This window comes from Amblyomma maculatum, unplaced genomic scaffold (genome assembly GCF_055883805.1).
Source record: "Amblyomma maculatum isolate TAMU_Amacu unplaced genomic scaffold, ASM5588380v1 scaffold_23, whole genome shotgun sequence".
NCBI classification, from domain to species: domain Eukaryota; kingdom Metazoa; phylum Arthropoda; class Arachnida; order Ixodida; family Ixodidae; genus Amblyomma; species Amblyomma maculatum.
The window spans coordinates 2,452,546-2,468,721 of record NW_028146748.1 but is presented as its reverse complement, the minus strand read 5'-3'; the positions used below and the strand labels follow the sequence as shown (position 1 = coordinate 2,468,721).

Genomic DNA, 16,176 nt, shown 5'->3' with positions numbered 1-16,176 from the left:
AATAATTAGTAATAATAGTTTACCTAGCAATTGTGGTTGGTTTTACAGAGTGTGGTTATAATTAGTAATTATATTCACGCAACTGTCAATAATTAGTAATAATTGTTTACCTAGCCAATGTGGTTGGTTTTAAAGAGTGTAGTAATTATTTACGCAACTGTAAATAATTATTAATAATTGTTTATGTAGCCAATGTGGTTGGTTTTACAGAGTGTGGTAATAATTAGTAAGTACACTATGCAACTATAAATAATTAGTAATAATTGTTTATCTAGCCAATGTGGTTGGTTTTACAGTGTGGTAATAATTAGTAATTATATTTTCGCAACTGTAAATAATTAGTAATAATAGTTTACCTAGCCATTGTGGTTGGTTTTGCAGAGTGTGGAAGTAATTGGTAATTATATTTACGCAAATGTAAATAATTATTATTAAAAGTTTACCTAGCCATTGTGGTTGGTTTTACAGTGTGGTAATAATTAGTAATTATATTTACGCAACTGTAAATAATTAGTAATAATTGTTTACCTAGCCAATGTGGTTGGTTTTACAGAGTGTAGTAATTATTTACGCAACTGTAAATAATTATTAATAATTGTTTATGTAGCCAATGTGGTTGGTTTTACAGAGTGTGGTAATAATTAGTAAGTATACTATGCAACTATAAATAATTAGTAATAATTGTTTATCTAGCCAATGTGGTTGGTTTTACAGTGTGGTAATAATTAGTAATTATATTTTCGCAACTGTAAATAATTAGTAATAGTTTACCTAGCCATTGTGGTTGGTTTTGCAGAGTGTGGAAGTAATTGGTAATTATATTTACGCAAATGTAAATAATTAGTATTAAAAGTTTACCTAGCCATTGTGGTTGGTTTTACAGTGTGGTAATAATTAGTAATTATATTTACGCAACTGTAAATAATTAGTAATAATTGTTTACCTAGCCAATGTGGTTGGTTTTACAGAGTGTAGTAATTATTTACGCAACTGTAAATAATTATTAATAATTGTTTATGTAGCCAATGTGGTTGGTTTTACAGAGTGTGGTAATAATTAGTAAGTATACTATGCAACTATAAATAATTAGTAATAATTGTTTATCTAGCCAATGTGGTTGGTTTTACAGTGTGGTAATAATTAGTAATTATATTTTCGCAACTGTAAATAATTAGTAATAGTTTACCTAGCCATTGTGGTTGGTTTTGCAGAGTGTGGAAGTAATTGGTAATTATATTTACGCAAATGTAAATAATTAGTATTAAAAGTTTACCTAGCCATTGTGGTTGGTTTTACAGTGTGGTAATAATTAGTAATTATATTTACGCAACTGTAAATAATTAGTAATAATTGTTTACCTAGCCAATGTGGTTGGTTTTACAGAGTGTAGTAATTATTTACGCAACTGTAAATAATTATTAATAATTGTTTATCTAGCCAATGTGGTTGGTTTTACAGAGTGTGGTAATAATTAGTAAGTATACTATGCAACTATAAATAATTAGTAATAATTGTTTATCTAGCCAATGTGGTTGGTTTTACAGTGTGGTAATAATTAGTAATTATATTTACGTAACTGTAAATAATTAGTAATAATTGTTTACCTAGCCAATGTGGTTGGTTTTACAGAGTGTAGTAATTATTTATGCAACTGTAAATAATTATTAATAATTGTTTATGTAGCCAATGTGGTTGGTTTTACAGAGTGTGGTAATAATTAGTAAGTATACTATGCAACTATAAATAATTAGTAATAATTGTTTATCTAGCCAATGTGGTTGGTTTTACAGTGTGGTAATAATTAGTAATTATATTTTCGCAACTGTAAATAATTAGTAATAATTGTTTACCTACCCAATATTGAGTAATTAGTGCAATAACCAGGACATAGCATATAAATAATTATTTACTTATTTATTTCCTTTTTAATTAGTAACTGCTCATTGATTGACATATGGACATATAAGCTATGCATTTGCACATACTGTGGTGTTGCTCTGTGATTGGTCGACACCTCCACGACGTCTTCCCTTCGCGACCAATAAGTGCTGTGGCAAAAATGTGACACTTTTGCTAACGACAACTATGAGGCAATAAAGGCTTTTGCCTTAATAGCAGTAGGTATCTGCAATAAAGCATTGCTTGCAAATGTACAAAACATTTCTGGAAAACACTGTTTTAACAGCTTGATATCAGTTGCCAGTTGTAATTTGTAACCCTGACATTATACTATTTTTTGTAATGCGGCAGAGCATTCTGGGCTTGCTGTACCTCTGCCACGGGTCTACCCGGTACTGCACTACTTCCGGGACTAGCTAAGCGACTCACGGTTTTTGGGGGAGGACAATCACAACTCAAAGATGAGGCCAACTAACTTTTTTCATTCGAGCTCACTGCTATCCATGTGCCTAACACAGCAATCCTCTCAATGCCTGTCTTATTGCATTGTTGGGCGCCTCGTGCATGCAGTGACACCTTGGGCTACTTTTTCCGCGTGTCATTGCATGTGAGTCTATTATTTGAGGCAATAAAGAATGGTTTGATTAAGAATCCCCTTCAAGGGATGTGTCGAGATTTGGTAAACCATAGCTCAAGTGCTACAAACAAAAAACGGTGGACCGACGCTGTTTCTGCAACAACCGATAAGTGGCACCACTTGGGCATACATTTTTGATGGGATCGAACTGCAGTTCCTTGTCAATTTATCGCTTCTCGGCCTTTTGGCTAAGATCAAAGTCTCTGTAGCCTGAACGAGAGTGCTGATTCTCGGTCGTTTAAGTGAATCGAACGGTCGTTTAAGTGAATCTGAACAGGGTTGGAGGGGTCGTGCTGCCCGGCTAGGGTGCCAACCCCCTCCGTTCCCGTGGTATCAGTGGTCCTGCTGCCCTGGTGCCTGGCCTGCTGCCTGGCGTCCGGGGCTCCTGCGGCTGGTGGCCTGGTGTGCTGCCTCCTGGTTCGGCGGGGTCCTGCTGCTCAGCGTCGTGCCCTGGTGCCTGGCCTGCTGCCTGGTGTCCTGGGCCCCTCCACCTGGCGGAACCCCCCCCTCCTGAGGTCCTGCTGCCCGCGGCCTGCAGTCCTCGGCCGGGTTTCCTGCCTGGCGCCCTGGTCCTGCAGTGATGGACCATCCACCTCCGAGCACTCGGCCCTCGAAGGCCCAGTGCTTCACCTTCCAGTTGCCGGAGCCCGCTCCGGCAGACGACATCATTGATGCCCTCGAGGGTGTCGTCGGTGTCGGGGGGCTGCAGTACTTGCAGCACCTCGGCGGAACCAAGTTCCTGGCTGCTGTTTCTTCAATGGCACAAGCCACCAAAGTTGTTGCCGCGGGCACTGTGCTCGTCGGCAGTCATCATGTGCCGCTGGTGCAGCTTGCTGCTCCAGTGGTTTTTGTTACTGTTTTTAGGCTGCCGCCATGTGTCAGCGACGATGCCCTGACTACAGCATTGACACCGTATGGAAAGGTGCGAGCCATCACGGAGCCCGGCTTCAAAGGGAAAAGCCATGTACGAAATGGGTGCCGCCTCGTTAAACTGGACATGGTACGAGCCCCACCGAATTTTCTCTCTGTCGCGGGCTATCGAGTTATGCTCGAATACCGCGGCATGAAGAGGGTATGCTCGCGGTGCGGAGGGGAAGGCCACATGGGTGCTGCCTGCCAAGCAACCAAGTGCGGACGCTGCTCAGCATACGGACACAGCACAGAGACTTGTAATACTGGTTGCAAGCGCTGTAGTGGGGCACATGCCACATCGGATTGTGTCCTGCCACGTACCTATGCTACGGCTGTAGCAGCGGCTGCTGCCGCTCACCGTGAAGGGCCAAGCGGTGCTGCTGTGTCTCTGCAGGAACCATCGGACGGTGGCCACGAGTCCCGAGACTTCGAGCCTGACGACGATAGATCCTCGACGATCACCATTGCTGCGGATGAGCAAGGAGCCGCCGCCAACCTGGAGTCTGATGACGAGGAAGGGTCCCGCTTACCGGAGCTTCCATCCTTGGAGGAAGCTTTGTTTGAGCAGGATCTTACCGCTGCACAACGGACACCATCTAAGACCTCCAGGGAATTGTCCGAGCCCTTAACAGAAGACTCTCCGCTGCACACACCTATTAAGTTGCAGGTGGAACCAGGGAGAGCCAGGAGTGAAGAACGGCCTGTTCCTGGTTCATTGGCAGCTGCGATGCCGCAGCGACCAAACAGTGGGGACTCTTCGCTGCGGCCAACGCGGAAGACGTCCTGTGCAGACGAGGACCTGGTAAAGAGGACTCTTTCTTCGGACAGCGGATCGGGCCCGTGCGGTTCGGCGCCGAAGAAAAAGCCCAAGAAAGTGGATGGCAACGAGGCAGACAAAATGGACACCAGGCCGCCAGAGAACTAAGCACCATGGCGCCAGCAGAAGAGCGACAGGGCCGTAACGGTCCACATCCCTTCCCGTTGACCTTCAGTGGTCCCGGCGTCCATTCCAAGGCGCCATCAAGGGACCACCACCCCGGCCCGTCGACTCGGGCGGTACGGGGGACGAACGATGGACAGTGTACCGGTTGGGAGTGTGTTGGCACGCGAGTGACTGTGTGTTTTTTTTCTACAGCCGAGTGTGCCGACTGGATCCCCTTGCAGCCCAGCCGTTGGCACCGCTTGGCATCGTCGTCCTGCCGCCGCTGGGCCGCCAGCCAAGGCGTCTCATGGACCAGGGAGCCCTCCCGTCCCAGTGCCATTTCTGCAATGCTGCGCCTTCATGGACGCTACCCACTGCACCGTGCTGTGAGTCTGTCCGCATCGTTTGTTTGTTCTATAGTTTCTCAGTTTGCTTTGTTATTTGAGTTCCGTCCATTTATTTGTCATGGCTTCTTTTAGGTTTGTTACCTTTAATGTTAGAGGGTTTCGCAACCCGGATAAGCAGCGCGAGATTATCCATTTTGCGCGATTACACAAAATTGATGTCTTATTTTTGCAAGAGTGCAATTTACGCACTCCATCCGATGTAATATCTTTTCGTTCCCGTTTTTATGTTGATGCCTTTTTTTCGCTAACAGACTCACGTTGCTGTGGTGTAGGGGTTATTTTCATATCTCCCGCGTTTCGCAATGGAGCGCATTGCACGTACGGTCCTGACGGGCGGGTTATTGCGGTGGATTTGTTCTTAGAAGGGCGGAAGACTCGTTTTGTGAACGTATATGCTCCAGTTACAAGGGCACTCACCAACGACTTTTTCAAGTCCATCTCACCCTTCTTCTTAGATTCCACCCCTCATGTTTTGTTGGGAGATTTTAACTGCGTGCTAGATTCGGAGCGAGACCTTAGAGGACCAGGGCAGGGCTCATCCTGCTACCACGCAAAAGAGCTACGGAAACTCGTGCGCCAGGTCCACCTCTCGGATGCGTGGGTGGTGCTACACGGAGACGAATTTATGGCCACTCGCACGAGCAGACGTAGCTCTAGCCGTATAGATAGAGTCTACGTCCCTCCCTGTTTGATACCCCTCCTGGTCTCCTGCGAGGTGCTAAATCTCCCACAAGATATGGCAAAGCTGAGTGATCATGTACCTGTCATGGCCACATTAAGATGTTCAGCAGGCCGCCCGACGCGCCCGAATCTGTGGCGTATGGACGCATCGTTAATGCTGGATGGCAAGAGCGTCAGCGACATTCGGGCGGAGGTGTCGAACTCTATTGCTGACATTAACCAGCTGTCACCCGAGGGGTGGGACAACCTCAAGACCGAATGGCGGGCAATTCTCGTCCGGGCAGGAAAGAAGAAAAGTGCACGGCGTACCGCTGCGCTGAACGATGTAGTAAGAAGGATGAAGATAATTCAAAGTGCCGACGAGTTATCGTTCGGCATGCGAGACTACCTGGATATCTTGAGGATCAGATATCACCGCATCCTGCAAGATGGGTACCAGGATACACAAAGCAGGGATGCGCCGCCCACAGCCGAGTGCACGGCAGATTTGATGCACAGTCGAAGCACGCGCAGGCACAATGGCCGGACAGAACGGGTGGAGAGTGTAGACATGGGCGAGGGCACAATGTCGGAAGATCCGGCTGTGATCGCGCAAGTCTTTCGGGAACACTTTGCCGCGCGATTTACGTCGGCCTCCCGAAACGAAGCTGACGGAGAGACAGATATTGCCTCCTTCTGTGACGACTTACCAGCTCTGCCCAAAGCCGAGGGGGCGGCACTTAGTGCCCCAGCGTCACGCACAGAAGTGTTGGAAGCCTTGAGAGACATGACACACTCATCCGCGCCCGGTCCGGACGGCATTATGGCGGCCTTCTACTGGCAATTCTTTGATGTTCTTGGCGGCCTGATAACTACCTTGGTCAACATGGTCATCAGGGATGGACGGAAACCTGCATCCTTCTCAGCAGGACGCATAATTTTGATCCCCAAAGAAGGAGCATCGCCATCATCTCCAGAGGCATGGCGACCAATAACGTTATTAAATAGTGATTACAAGTTGGTTACTTCTCTGCTTGCCAAGCGCCTCCGGCCCTTTTTGGCAGATTTAATCTGCCCCTATCAATCGTCGGCGGTACCGGGACGCTCCGTATTTGCAGCGCTCACGTTCACCCGGGACGTTTTCGCATATGCACAGGAGAAAAGAGTGAGCGGAGTGTTTGTTTCACTGGATCAGGCTAAGGCCTTCGATAGGGTCGAACACCCATATTTATATCAAGTTTTAAGGTCCTATGGGATCTCAGAAGAAGTCATAGGGATCATAAAGCTTCTGTATGAAGATGTGTCGTGTGACATGTTATTGAACGGGGAGGTGCTCCCCAATTTTGCGGTAACCCGAGGAGTGCGGCAGGGTTGCCCATTGTCTCCAGCACTGTTTGTCCTGTCACTGGACCCACTGCTGCGGCGCGTCGTCAGCGAGCGTCGCATCCGCGGCTTTCCGGGGATAGGACAGGACGAGGTGAAGATAATGGCGTACGCCGATGATATCTCCCTGTTTGTGCGTGATGGACAAAGCCTGCAGAGGTTCATGACAGTCTTTAGAGAATATGCATCGCTCTCGGGCGCAAAACTGAATGTAGGAAAAAGTCACGCTCTGCGCTTTGGCAGCTTCCAAGAGGCACTACCAGAACCGATCCCCTTGGTAGAAGCTGTTAGGGTACTGGGAGTACTCTTTCAAGAAGGAGGAGTATCCCCAGCTACTTGGACCCTGACTATCGAAAAAGCCAACAGGGTTTTCGCAAACGCTGCACGGTTTGACTTGTCAACGGCCGCCAAAATTACGGTAATTAAGAACAGCGCGCTTGCCTTTGCGTTTTACGTGGTAAGAGTGGCAGTGATGCCAAGGCGCACGGCAGGGAGACTCTCCTCCCTAGTAGGCACTTTGCTCTGGGGAGGACAGACAGCCCTAGTGGCGCGAAATCTTGTGCAACTTCCCCGTAATAGAGGAGGCCTCGGTGTACCGTGCGTGCAAACGGTTGCGCGGACTATGCTGACCAAGCTTGTCGTCGGCCTTTTGGACCAAGCAGATTACCCAGGACGGCCCCTACTCTTGTACTGGCTAAGCACTGCGAGGAGGGCCTTCACCCCTCAAAGACATGTGGGGCCGCGCGCGGAAACACCGCACCCTTACTACCAAGCGGCCGCCAGGTTCCAGGAAACACTTAATGTAGAGCTGCCAGAGGTAAACATAGAGGAAGTGCCGCCAACCGAGATAAGCGCCCTCATGGCGTGCGCTCGCCTCAGCGCAGAAGAGGCGGAGCGAACCGATCCTAGGAGATGGAGTACATGGGCCGCAAGCACAATGCCAGACCAAGTTAAAGACTTCGAGTGGCGACGGCGGTGGGGCGTACTCCCGACCCGGGATCGCCTCTATCGATGGGGGGTTGTCCCCAACAATCAGTGCCCGCAGTGCGGAGCACCGGAGATTGGCGATCATTTCGCTTTTGAGTGTCGGGTATCCAAAGTTATGTGGCACCTAGTACACCGCATGTTTTCGGTGCGGGGAAACCAACCGCGGGGTGCATTCGCGCGGCTAGTTGTGGCATGTACCCTTTTTGTCTTGTGGAAGCGCCGCTGCCTGGCGGAAGCACGCAGGCAGCCAGTACGAGCCATGTACCCAGCGCTGCAGAGCCTGCGCCTCCTGCTCTGGGAATACCTGTCAGAGCGGCTCGAACTAGACGGGGAGGCGCGGTTTCTGCAGCGCTGGCACACACGGTTCTTTGTTGTGAGACCAAATGGGCTAACGATGCCGACATTGCTGTATTGATGACCACATGTAGTGTGTGTTGGATCATATCATGTATGCATGTACATCCCCCCCCTTTTTTTTTCCCTTCTAGTGCATTGGGATGGAGAGATTTGAGTGGTTCTCCCATTATTATTGTATATCCCCTTTTTTGTACCAATTGATTGAAATTGTATAAAGGGTAAGCAGACTCTGATACGAAGATAAGACTGTTAATGTAAAGCGACTTACAACATCTGTATTGTATCGGCACATTATTCGGTATCCGTTACATATAAGTGTATGTATTTTGGGGTTCACATTGTCAATGTATTGGGCTTTATGAGTTTGGAAGTCAATAAACTTCTCTTTGTGTAGTATCTGTTCTTAACAGCTTAATATCTGTTACGGGTTCTAATTGTACCCATGATATTAAACTGATTTTTGTAGCGCGGCGGAGTGTTCGGGGCTTGCTCCAACTCCGCCACGGGTCGACCCGGTACTGCACTACTTCCGGGACCGGCCCAGCATCTCCCCCTTTTGGGGGGAGAAGGCACAATTGAAAAAAAAAACAGAAAAACTGCTTTGTTTTGTTCTAGAAATTTTTGGACTTTTTTTTTCCGACTTCTTTTTCCGACTTTTTTTTCCGACTTTTTTTTTCGACTTTTTTTTCCTACTTTTTTTTTCCGACTTTTTTTTCCGACTTTTTTTTCCGACTTTTTTTCCGACTTTTTTTTCCGGCTTTTTTTTCCGACTTTTTTTCCGACTTTTACTGTTATGTGGTTGGTTTTACAGAGTGTAGTAATTATTTACGCAACTGTAAATAATTATTAATAATTGTTTATGTAGCCAATGTGGTTGGTTTTACAGAGTGTGGTAATAATTAGTAAGTATACTATGCGACTATAAATAATTAGTAATAAAAGTTTACCTAGCCATTGTGGTTGGTTTTACAGTGTGGTAATAATTAGTAATTATATTTTCGCAACTGTAAATAATTAGTAATAATAGTTTACCTAGCCATTGTGGTTGGTTTTGCAGAGTGTGGAAGTAATTGGTAATTACATTTACGCAAATGTAAATAATTAGTATTAAAAGTTTACCTAGCCATTGTGGTTGGTTTTACAGTGTGGTAATAATTAGTAATTATATTTACGCAACTGTAAATAATTAGTAATAATAGTTTACCTAGCAATTGTGGTTGGTTTTACAGAGTGTGGTTATAATTAGTAATTATATTCACGCAACTGTCAATAATTAGTAATAATTATTTACGCAACTGTAAATAATTATTAATAATTGTTTATGTAGCCAATGTGGTTGGTTTTTCAGAGTGTGGTAATAATTAGTAAGTATACTATGCAACTATAAATAATTAGTAATAATTGTTTATCTAGCCAATGTGGTTGGTTTTACAGTGTGGTAATAATTAGTAATTATATTTTCGCAACTGTAAATAATTAGTAATAATAGTTTACCTAGCCATTGTGGTTGGTTTTGCAGAGTGTGGAAGTAATTGGTAATTATATTTACGCAAATGTAAATAATTAGTATTAAAAGTTTACCTAGCCATTGTGGTTGGTTTTACAGTGTGGTAATAATTAGTAATTATATTTACGCAACTGTAAATAATTAGTAATAATAGTTTACCTAGCAATTGTGGTTGGTTTTACAGAGTGTGGTTATAATTAGTAATTATATTCACGCAACTGTCAATAATTAGTAATAATTGTTTACCTAGCCAATGTGGTTGGTTTTAAAGAGTATAGTAATTATTTACGCAACTGTAAATAATTATTAATAATTGTTTATGTAGCCAATGTGGTTGGTTTTACAGAGTGTGGTAATAATTAGTAAGTACACTATGCAACTATAAATAATTAGTAATAATTGTTTATCTAGCCAATGTGGTTGGTTTTACAGTGTGGTAATAATTAGTAATTATATTTTCGCAACTGTAAATAATTAGTAATAATAGTTTACCTAGCCATTGTGGTTGGTTTTGCAGAGTGTGGAAGTAATTGGTAATTATATTTACGCAAATGTAAATAATTATTATTAAAAGTTTACCTAGCCATTGTGGTTGGTTTTACAGTGTGGTAATAATTAGTAATTATATTTACGCAACTGTAAATAATTAGTAATAATTGTTTACCTAGCCAATGTGGTTGGTTTTACAGAGTGTAGTAATTATTTACGCAACTGTAAATAATTATTAATAATTGTTTATGTAGCCAATGTGGTTGGTTTTACAGAGTGTGGTAATAATTAGTAAGTATACTATGCAACTATAAATAATTAGTAATAATTGTTTATCTAGCCAATGTGGTTGGTTTTACAGTGTGGTAATAATTAGTAATTATATTTTCGCAACTGTAAATAATTAGTAATAGTTTACCTAGCCATTGTGGTTGGTTTTGCAGAGTGTGGAAGTAATTGGTAATTATATTTACGCAAATGTAAATAATTAGTATTAAAAGTTTACCTAGCCATTGTGGTTGGTTTTACAGTGTGGTAATAATTAGTAATTATATTTACGCAACTGTAAATAATTAGTAATAATTGTTTACCTAGCCAATGTGGTTGGTTTTACAGAGTGTAGTAATTATTTACGCAACTATAAATAATTATTAATAATTGTTTATGTAGCCAATGTGGTTGGTTTTACAGAGTGTGGTAATAATTAGTAAGTATACTATGCAACTATAAATAATTAGTAATAATTGTTTATCTAGCCAATGTGGTTGGTTTTACAGTGTGGTAATAATTAGTAATTATATTTTCGCAACTGTAAATAATTAGTAATAGTTTACCTAGCCATTGTGGTTGGTTTTGCAGAGTGTGGAAGTAATTGGTAATTATATTTACGCAAATGTAAATAATTAGTATTAAAAGTTTACCTAGCCATTGTGGTTGGTTTTACAGTGTGGTAATAATTAGTAATTATATTTACGCAACTGTAAATAATTAGTAATAATTGTTTACCTAGCCAATGTGGTTGGTTTTACAGAGTGTAGTAATTATTTACGCAACTGTAAATAATTATTAATAATTGTTTATCTAGCCAATGTGGTTGGTTTTACAGAGTGTGGTAATAATTAGTAAGTATACTATGCAACTATAAATAATTAGTAATAATTGTTTATCTAGCCAATGTGGTTGGTTTTACAGTGTGGTAATAATTAGTAATTATATTTACGTAACTGTAAATAATTAGTAATAATTGTTTATCTAGCCAATGTGGTTGGTTTTACAGTGTGGTAATAATTAGTAATTATATTTTCGCAACTGTAAATAATTAGTAATAATTGTTTACCTAGCCAATATTGAGTAATTAGTGCAATAACCAGGACATAGCATATAAATAATTATTTACTTATTTATTTCCTTTTTAATTAGTAACTGCTCATTGATTGACATATGGACATATAAGCTATGCATTTGCACATACTGTGGTGTTGCTCTGTGATTGGTCGACACCTCCACGACGTCTTCCCTTCGCGACCAATAAGTGCTGTGGCAAAAATGTGACACTTTTGCTAACGACAACTATGAGGCAATAAAGGCTTTTGCCTTAATAGCAGTAGGTATCTGCAATAAAGCATTGCTTGCAAATGTACAAAACATTTCTGGAAAACACTGTTTTAACAGCTTGATATCAGTTGCCAGTTGTAATTTGTAACCCTGACATTATACTATTTTTTGTAATGCGGCAGAGCATTCTGGGCTTGCTGTACCTCTGCCACGGGTCTACCCGGTACTGCACTACTTCCGGGACTAGCTAAGCGACTCACGGTTTTTGGGGGAGGACAATCACAACTCAAAGATGAGGCCAACTAACTTTTTTCATTCGAGCTCACTGCTATCCATGTGCCTAACACAGCAATCCTCTCAATGCCTGTCTTATTGCATTGTTGGGCGCCTCGTGCATGCAGTGACACCTTGGGTTACTTTTTCCGCGTGTCATTGCATGTGAGTCTATTATTTGAGGCAATAAAGAATGGTTTGATTAAGAATCCCCTTCAAGGGATGTGTCGAGATTTGGTAAACCATAGGTCAAGTGCTACAAACAAAAAACGGTGGACCGACGCTGTTTCTGCAACAACCGATAAGTGGCACCACTTGGGCATACATTTTTGATGGGATCGAACTGCAGTTCCTTGTCAATTTATTGCTTCTCGGCCTTTTGGCTAAGATCAAAGTGTAGATCAAAGTTCCGTTAGATCCGTGTAGATCAAGTTCCGTGTAGATCAAAGTTCCGTGTAGATCAAAGTTCCGTTCGCCGTCCACCAGTCCAAGGCCGGCCAACAATGAAGAACCGCCACAGCCCGGATCGCAACCTCGCCGTGATGGGAACAGCCTTGCGCTGTTCTTTCCACTGGCGAGGACGTTCCGATGTACGGAAGAGGGATGCGCTACCGCGTACTCCCCGGTATTGTGGACGTCTAGGCGGCAGTCCCTGACTCGGCATCTCGAAAGTGAGCATGGGGTGCGCATAAGCCAGGTCACGCATTTTTGCACTCTCTGCCAGAGAGAGGTCGGTCCTCGGCCAAAAGCGCATTCCTGTCTTGCTGGAGAGAAGCTCGAGGTGGCCAGCACTGACTTGCACAGCCACAAGTGCGGTGATTGCCAGCTCTCTTTTCCATCGAAAAGAGGGCTGGAAAATCATCACATGTGGCACCGCAAACAGACTGCCATGCAGGGATTACCGCCTCGTCCCGTGCCACCGTTAGCGGCGACGAGAAGACTAAGACGGACGCCATCACGGGACGCCAGACCACCAGATCCAGAGCCCCCCCAAGAAGAGGACGTCAGCCAAGATGTAAGGAGGACACCACCAGCAATGCCTCAACAAGACGCCAATGGGGAGGAAGCGGGCCAGGAAGAGCCACGACCGCTAACCCCCATCTCTCCTCCTTGAGAGAGCAGCGCCACAACGAGAGCAGCAACACCAGCACTAATTTTCCCCCCCTCCCCATCCCAGCAGGATGACCAGGGAACTCCCGTGCCTGCCAGCAGCACGCCCAACAGCAGCAGGGAAATGCAGAATTCACAAGATTCTCTTTCCTTACAGGCAAGCGACGGACAACAGGCTCACCTGTCAACAATCAGCGAGGAAAGCAGTACACCGCAGCTTCAAGACGGCGGCGGCCACCATGACGCAACTGCCACCCAGGGAACACTAACTGATTCTCTTTCTGATGAACTGGAGTGCAAGGGCATACTCGTCGACCACACCAGGCGCCTCCAGTGTTTGCTGCGTGAGCCTGTGTCTGCTGAGGGTTGGGATGGTTTTCTTTCCATCTTGGAGGAGGCCATCACCGAGGTTGGAAAGGCGGTAAAGCTGCCGAAGGATCCGGCCGGAGGTAAGCCGCGCCATCCGACCAACCCCGACAACGCTCAGCAGATCCAGTCTCTTTACCGCAGGAATCGCCGCCGAGCAGTACGCCTGATCGTGGACGGCGAGTCGCCCATGTGCACGGTTCCTTTACAGGATCTCGAGGACCACTTCACTGCAACATGGGGCCCCAAGGAGGTGGACACCAGCCTTCTTCTCAACAAAACCAAGAGCGGCGACCTCACGGAATTCCCTCTAGACAAGTTCACCGAAGAGGAGGTCCTGACGAAGCTGAGGAAATGCGAAAACACCGCGCCTGGCAACGACCGAATCACCTACCAGCACTGGAAGACGACAGACCCTGAAGCAGCCTTCCTGACAGCAGCATTCAATGCCTGCCTCAAGTTCAAGAGGGTGCCCCCAGCATGGAAGGAGTCCCGGACCATCCTCATCCACAAGAAGGGACCTGCGGAGGACGTCACGAACTGGCGCCCCATCGCACTCGGGTCGACGATTTCAAAGCTGTATGCTGGGTGTCTCGCCACTCGGCTGCAGCGATGGATCGCTGAACACGAGCTGCTCTCTCGTTGTCAAAAGGGGTTCCTGCCGCACGACGGTGTGTTTGAGCACAACTTCGTGCTGCAGGAGCGCCTTGACGCAGCGAGGGGTGGCGGTGGGGAGCTGTGCGTGGCGTTCCTTGACTTGAGCAACGCCTTTGGATCTGTCGCCCACAACGCCCTCATCGACGCACTACATGGAGCAGGCGCCGGCAGCGACTTCTGTTCGATCGTCGCTGACCTCTACAGGGACAACACCACCACCATCGTAGGACAAGAAGGATCGACACGGCCAATCGACATCTCTGCAGGGATTCGACAGGGATGCCCACTGAGTGGGCTTTTGTTTAATCTTGTCATTGATCCTGTTTTGCGTGCTGTGCAGGGAGGCGAGAGGCAGCACAACATCCTGGCCTACGCCGATGACCTCACCCCACTGGCCAATGACCCGGAGATGCTTCAAGCCCGCATTAATACTGTTGAATCCCTTTCTTCTAGGTTGGGACTACAGCTTAACCCAGCGAAGTGCCGCACTCTTCATCTGAGCGGCAAAACACCGGTTGGTACAAGAATGACCCCTTTCTTTATTGCAGGAGCTGAGATCCCAATTATCCAGGATTTTGAAAGCCAGACGTTCCTGGGCCGCCCTGTAGGGTTCAACGTCTTCCCGGACAGAGCTACTGTGGACCAAGCCATCAACACCGGCCGCCGCCTGCTTAGCTCAATGCTCGCCCCTTGGCAGAGATTGGACGCTGTGAAAACATTTGTATATCCAGCGCTCAATTTCTCCATGCGGTGCGGTGCGTTGGGCAAGTCAGAGTGGGCGCGCCTCGACGATGCACTGCGACCACTAATCAAAAAGTCTCTTTATCTTCCAGGAACCGCAGCCAATGAGTACCTTTATGGCAGTGCAGCATCGGGCTCGGTCGGCATCCCCCTCGCAGCGGAACTGAGCGACATCTGCCGCATTGACAATGCATTTAAGCTCCTTTCCTCTCTTGATTTAGAGGTGCGAGATCTAGCGCTACATGCCGTTACTGCCATCACTACGAAGAGACTACGCCGACCGGCCACCGATGAGGACATCGCTGCCTACCTGACAGGGGAGACGGAGGGAGACTTCCGAGCTAGGGCTACGCAGCTTCAGTCTGTATGGACGGAGGCTCGCAAGGCTTCCCGGCGCCTGGCGGTCACGTGGGAGATGCAAGAGGGGGGCCCCAGCATCACTCGCGCCGACGTGACCGTCACGCAGAAGCAGCGCACGAAAGTGGTGAGGACACTTCGGAGCATCGCTATGCGCGCACGAGATCACAATCTCCACGAAAAGCCAAACCAGGGGAAAGTGATGGAGTGCGTAGCGGCCGACCGTAGCAGTTCCCTCTTCATGAGGACGGGGCGCTTCACTCGCTTCTGCGATTGGCGCTTCGTGCACCGTGCGAGGCTGAACCTGCTGCCCCTCAATGGAGCCAGGCCGTGGGATGTCGCTGCTGACCAGCGGTGTCGGAGATGCGGGCAAGACAAGGAATCCCTCCCGCATGTTCTCTGCCACTGCATGCGCCAGAGCGTCGCCTACACCAGCCGACACAACAGGATCGTCGACCGGCTGAAGACAGCCGCTGAGAAGCGATTCACCGTCACCCATGAGAACCGGCCCGTGGGTGACACGAACCTCCGCCCAGATCTTGTTCTGGCGCGCGGGGAAACGGCGATTGTCATTGATGTCACATGTCCCTTTGACAATCGCAAAACCGCCTTCGATGCTGCACGGGAGAGTAAGGTCGCCAAGTACGAACCCGTTCGCCAATACCTGCTCCGGAAATTCCAGCGGGTCAGCATCGAGGCAGTCGTTGTTGGGGCCCTGGGCTCCTGGGACCCCAACAATGACAAAGTGATGAGGCGCCTCTGTAGCAAACGCTACATGCGTCTCTTCAAGAAGCTGGCGGTGAGCGACACCATCGCAGCTTCTCGTGAAGTCTATGCTAAACACGTAGCTGCAAATTGAAGGGCTCGCACTTCGGTGGACTTCAGCAGCTCGAGTTAGAAAGACTTCCTACACACACAACAATACACTCACCCCACAGCAGGAATAAAACTTTACAGA

General features: G+C 46.3%; 1 protein-coding gene and 3 pseudogenes across 1 annotated transcript; all 4 read left to right on the top strand.

The window, feature by feature from the left end:
* The first annotated feature begins 2,154 nt into the window (after positions 1-2,154).
* Positions 2,155-2,325, top strand: LOC146171173 (U2 spliceosomal RNA; annotated as a pseudogene).
* A 6,215-nt stretch (positions 2,326-8,540) lies between these two features.
* On the top strand, positions 8,541-8,713 carry LOC146171172 (U2 spliceosomal RNA; annotated as a pseudogene).
* A 3,087-nt stretch (positions 8,714-11,800) lies between these two features.
* On the top strand, positions 11,801-11,971 carry LOC146171171 (U2 spliceosomal RNA; annotated as a pseudogene).
* Positions 11,972-14,784: 2,813 nt separating this feature from the next.
* LOC146171170 (uncharacterized) lies at positions 14,785-16,077 on the top strand. Its single transcript, XM_084586546.1, has one exon. The coding sequence runs from the start codon at positions 14,800-14,802 to the stop codon at positions 16,075-16,077; it is 1,278 nt and encodes a 425-aa protein (XP_084442672.1). The 5' UTR covers positions 14,785-14,799.
* The last annotated feature ends 99 nt before the right edge of the window (positions 16,078-16,176 follow it).

Coding starts and splice junctions, on each gene's coding strand:
- LOC146171170 (XM_084586546.1), top strand. CDS start 14,800: ATGCTCGCCCCTTGGCAGAGATTGGACGCTGTGAAAACATTTGTATAT.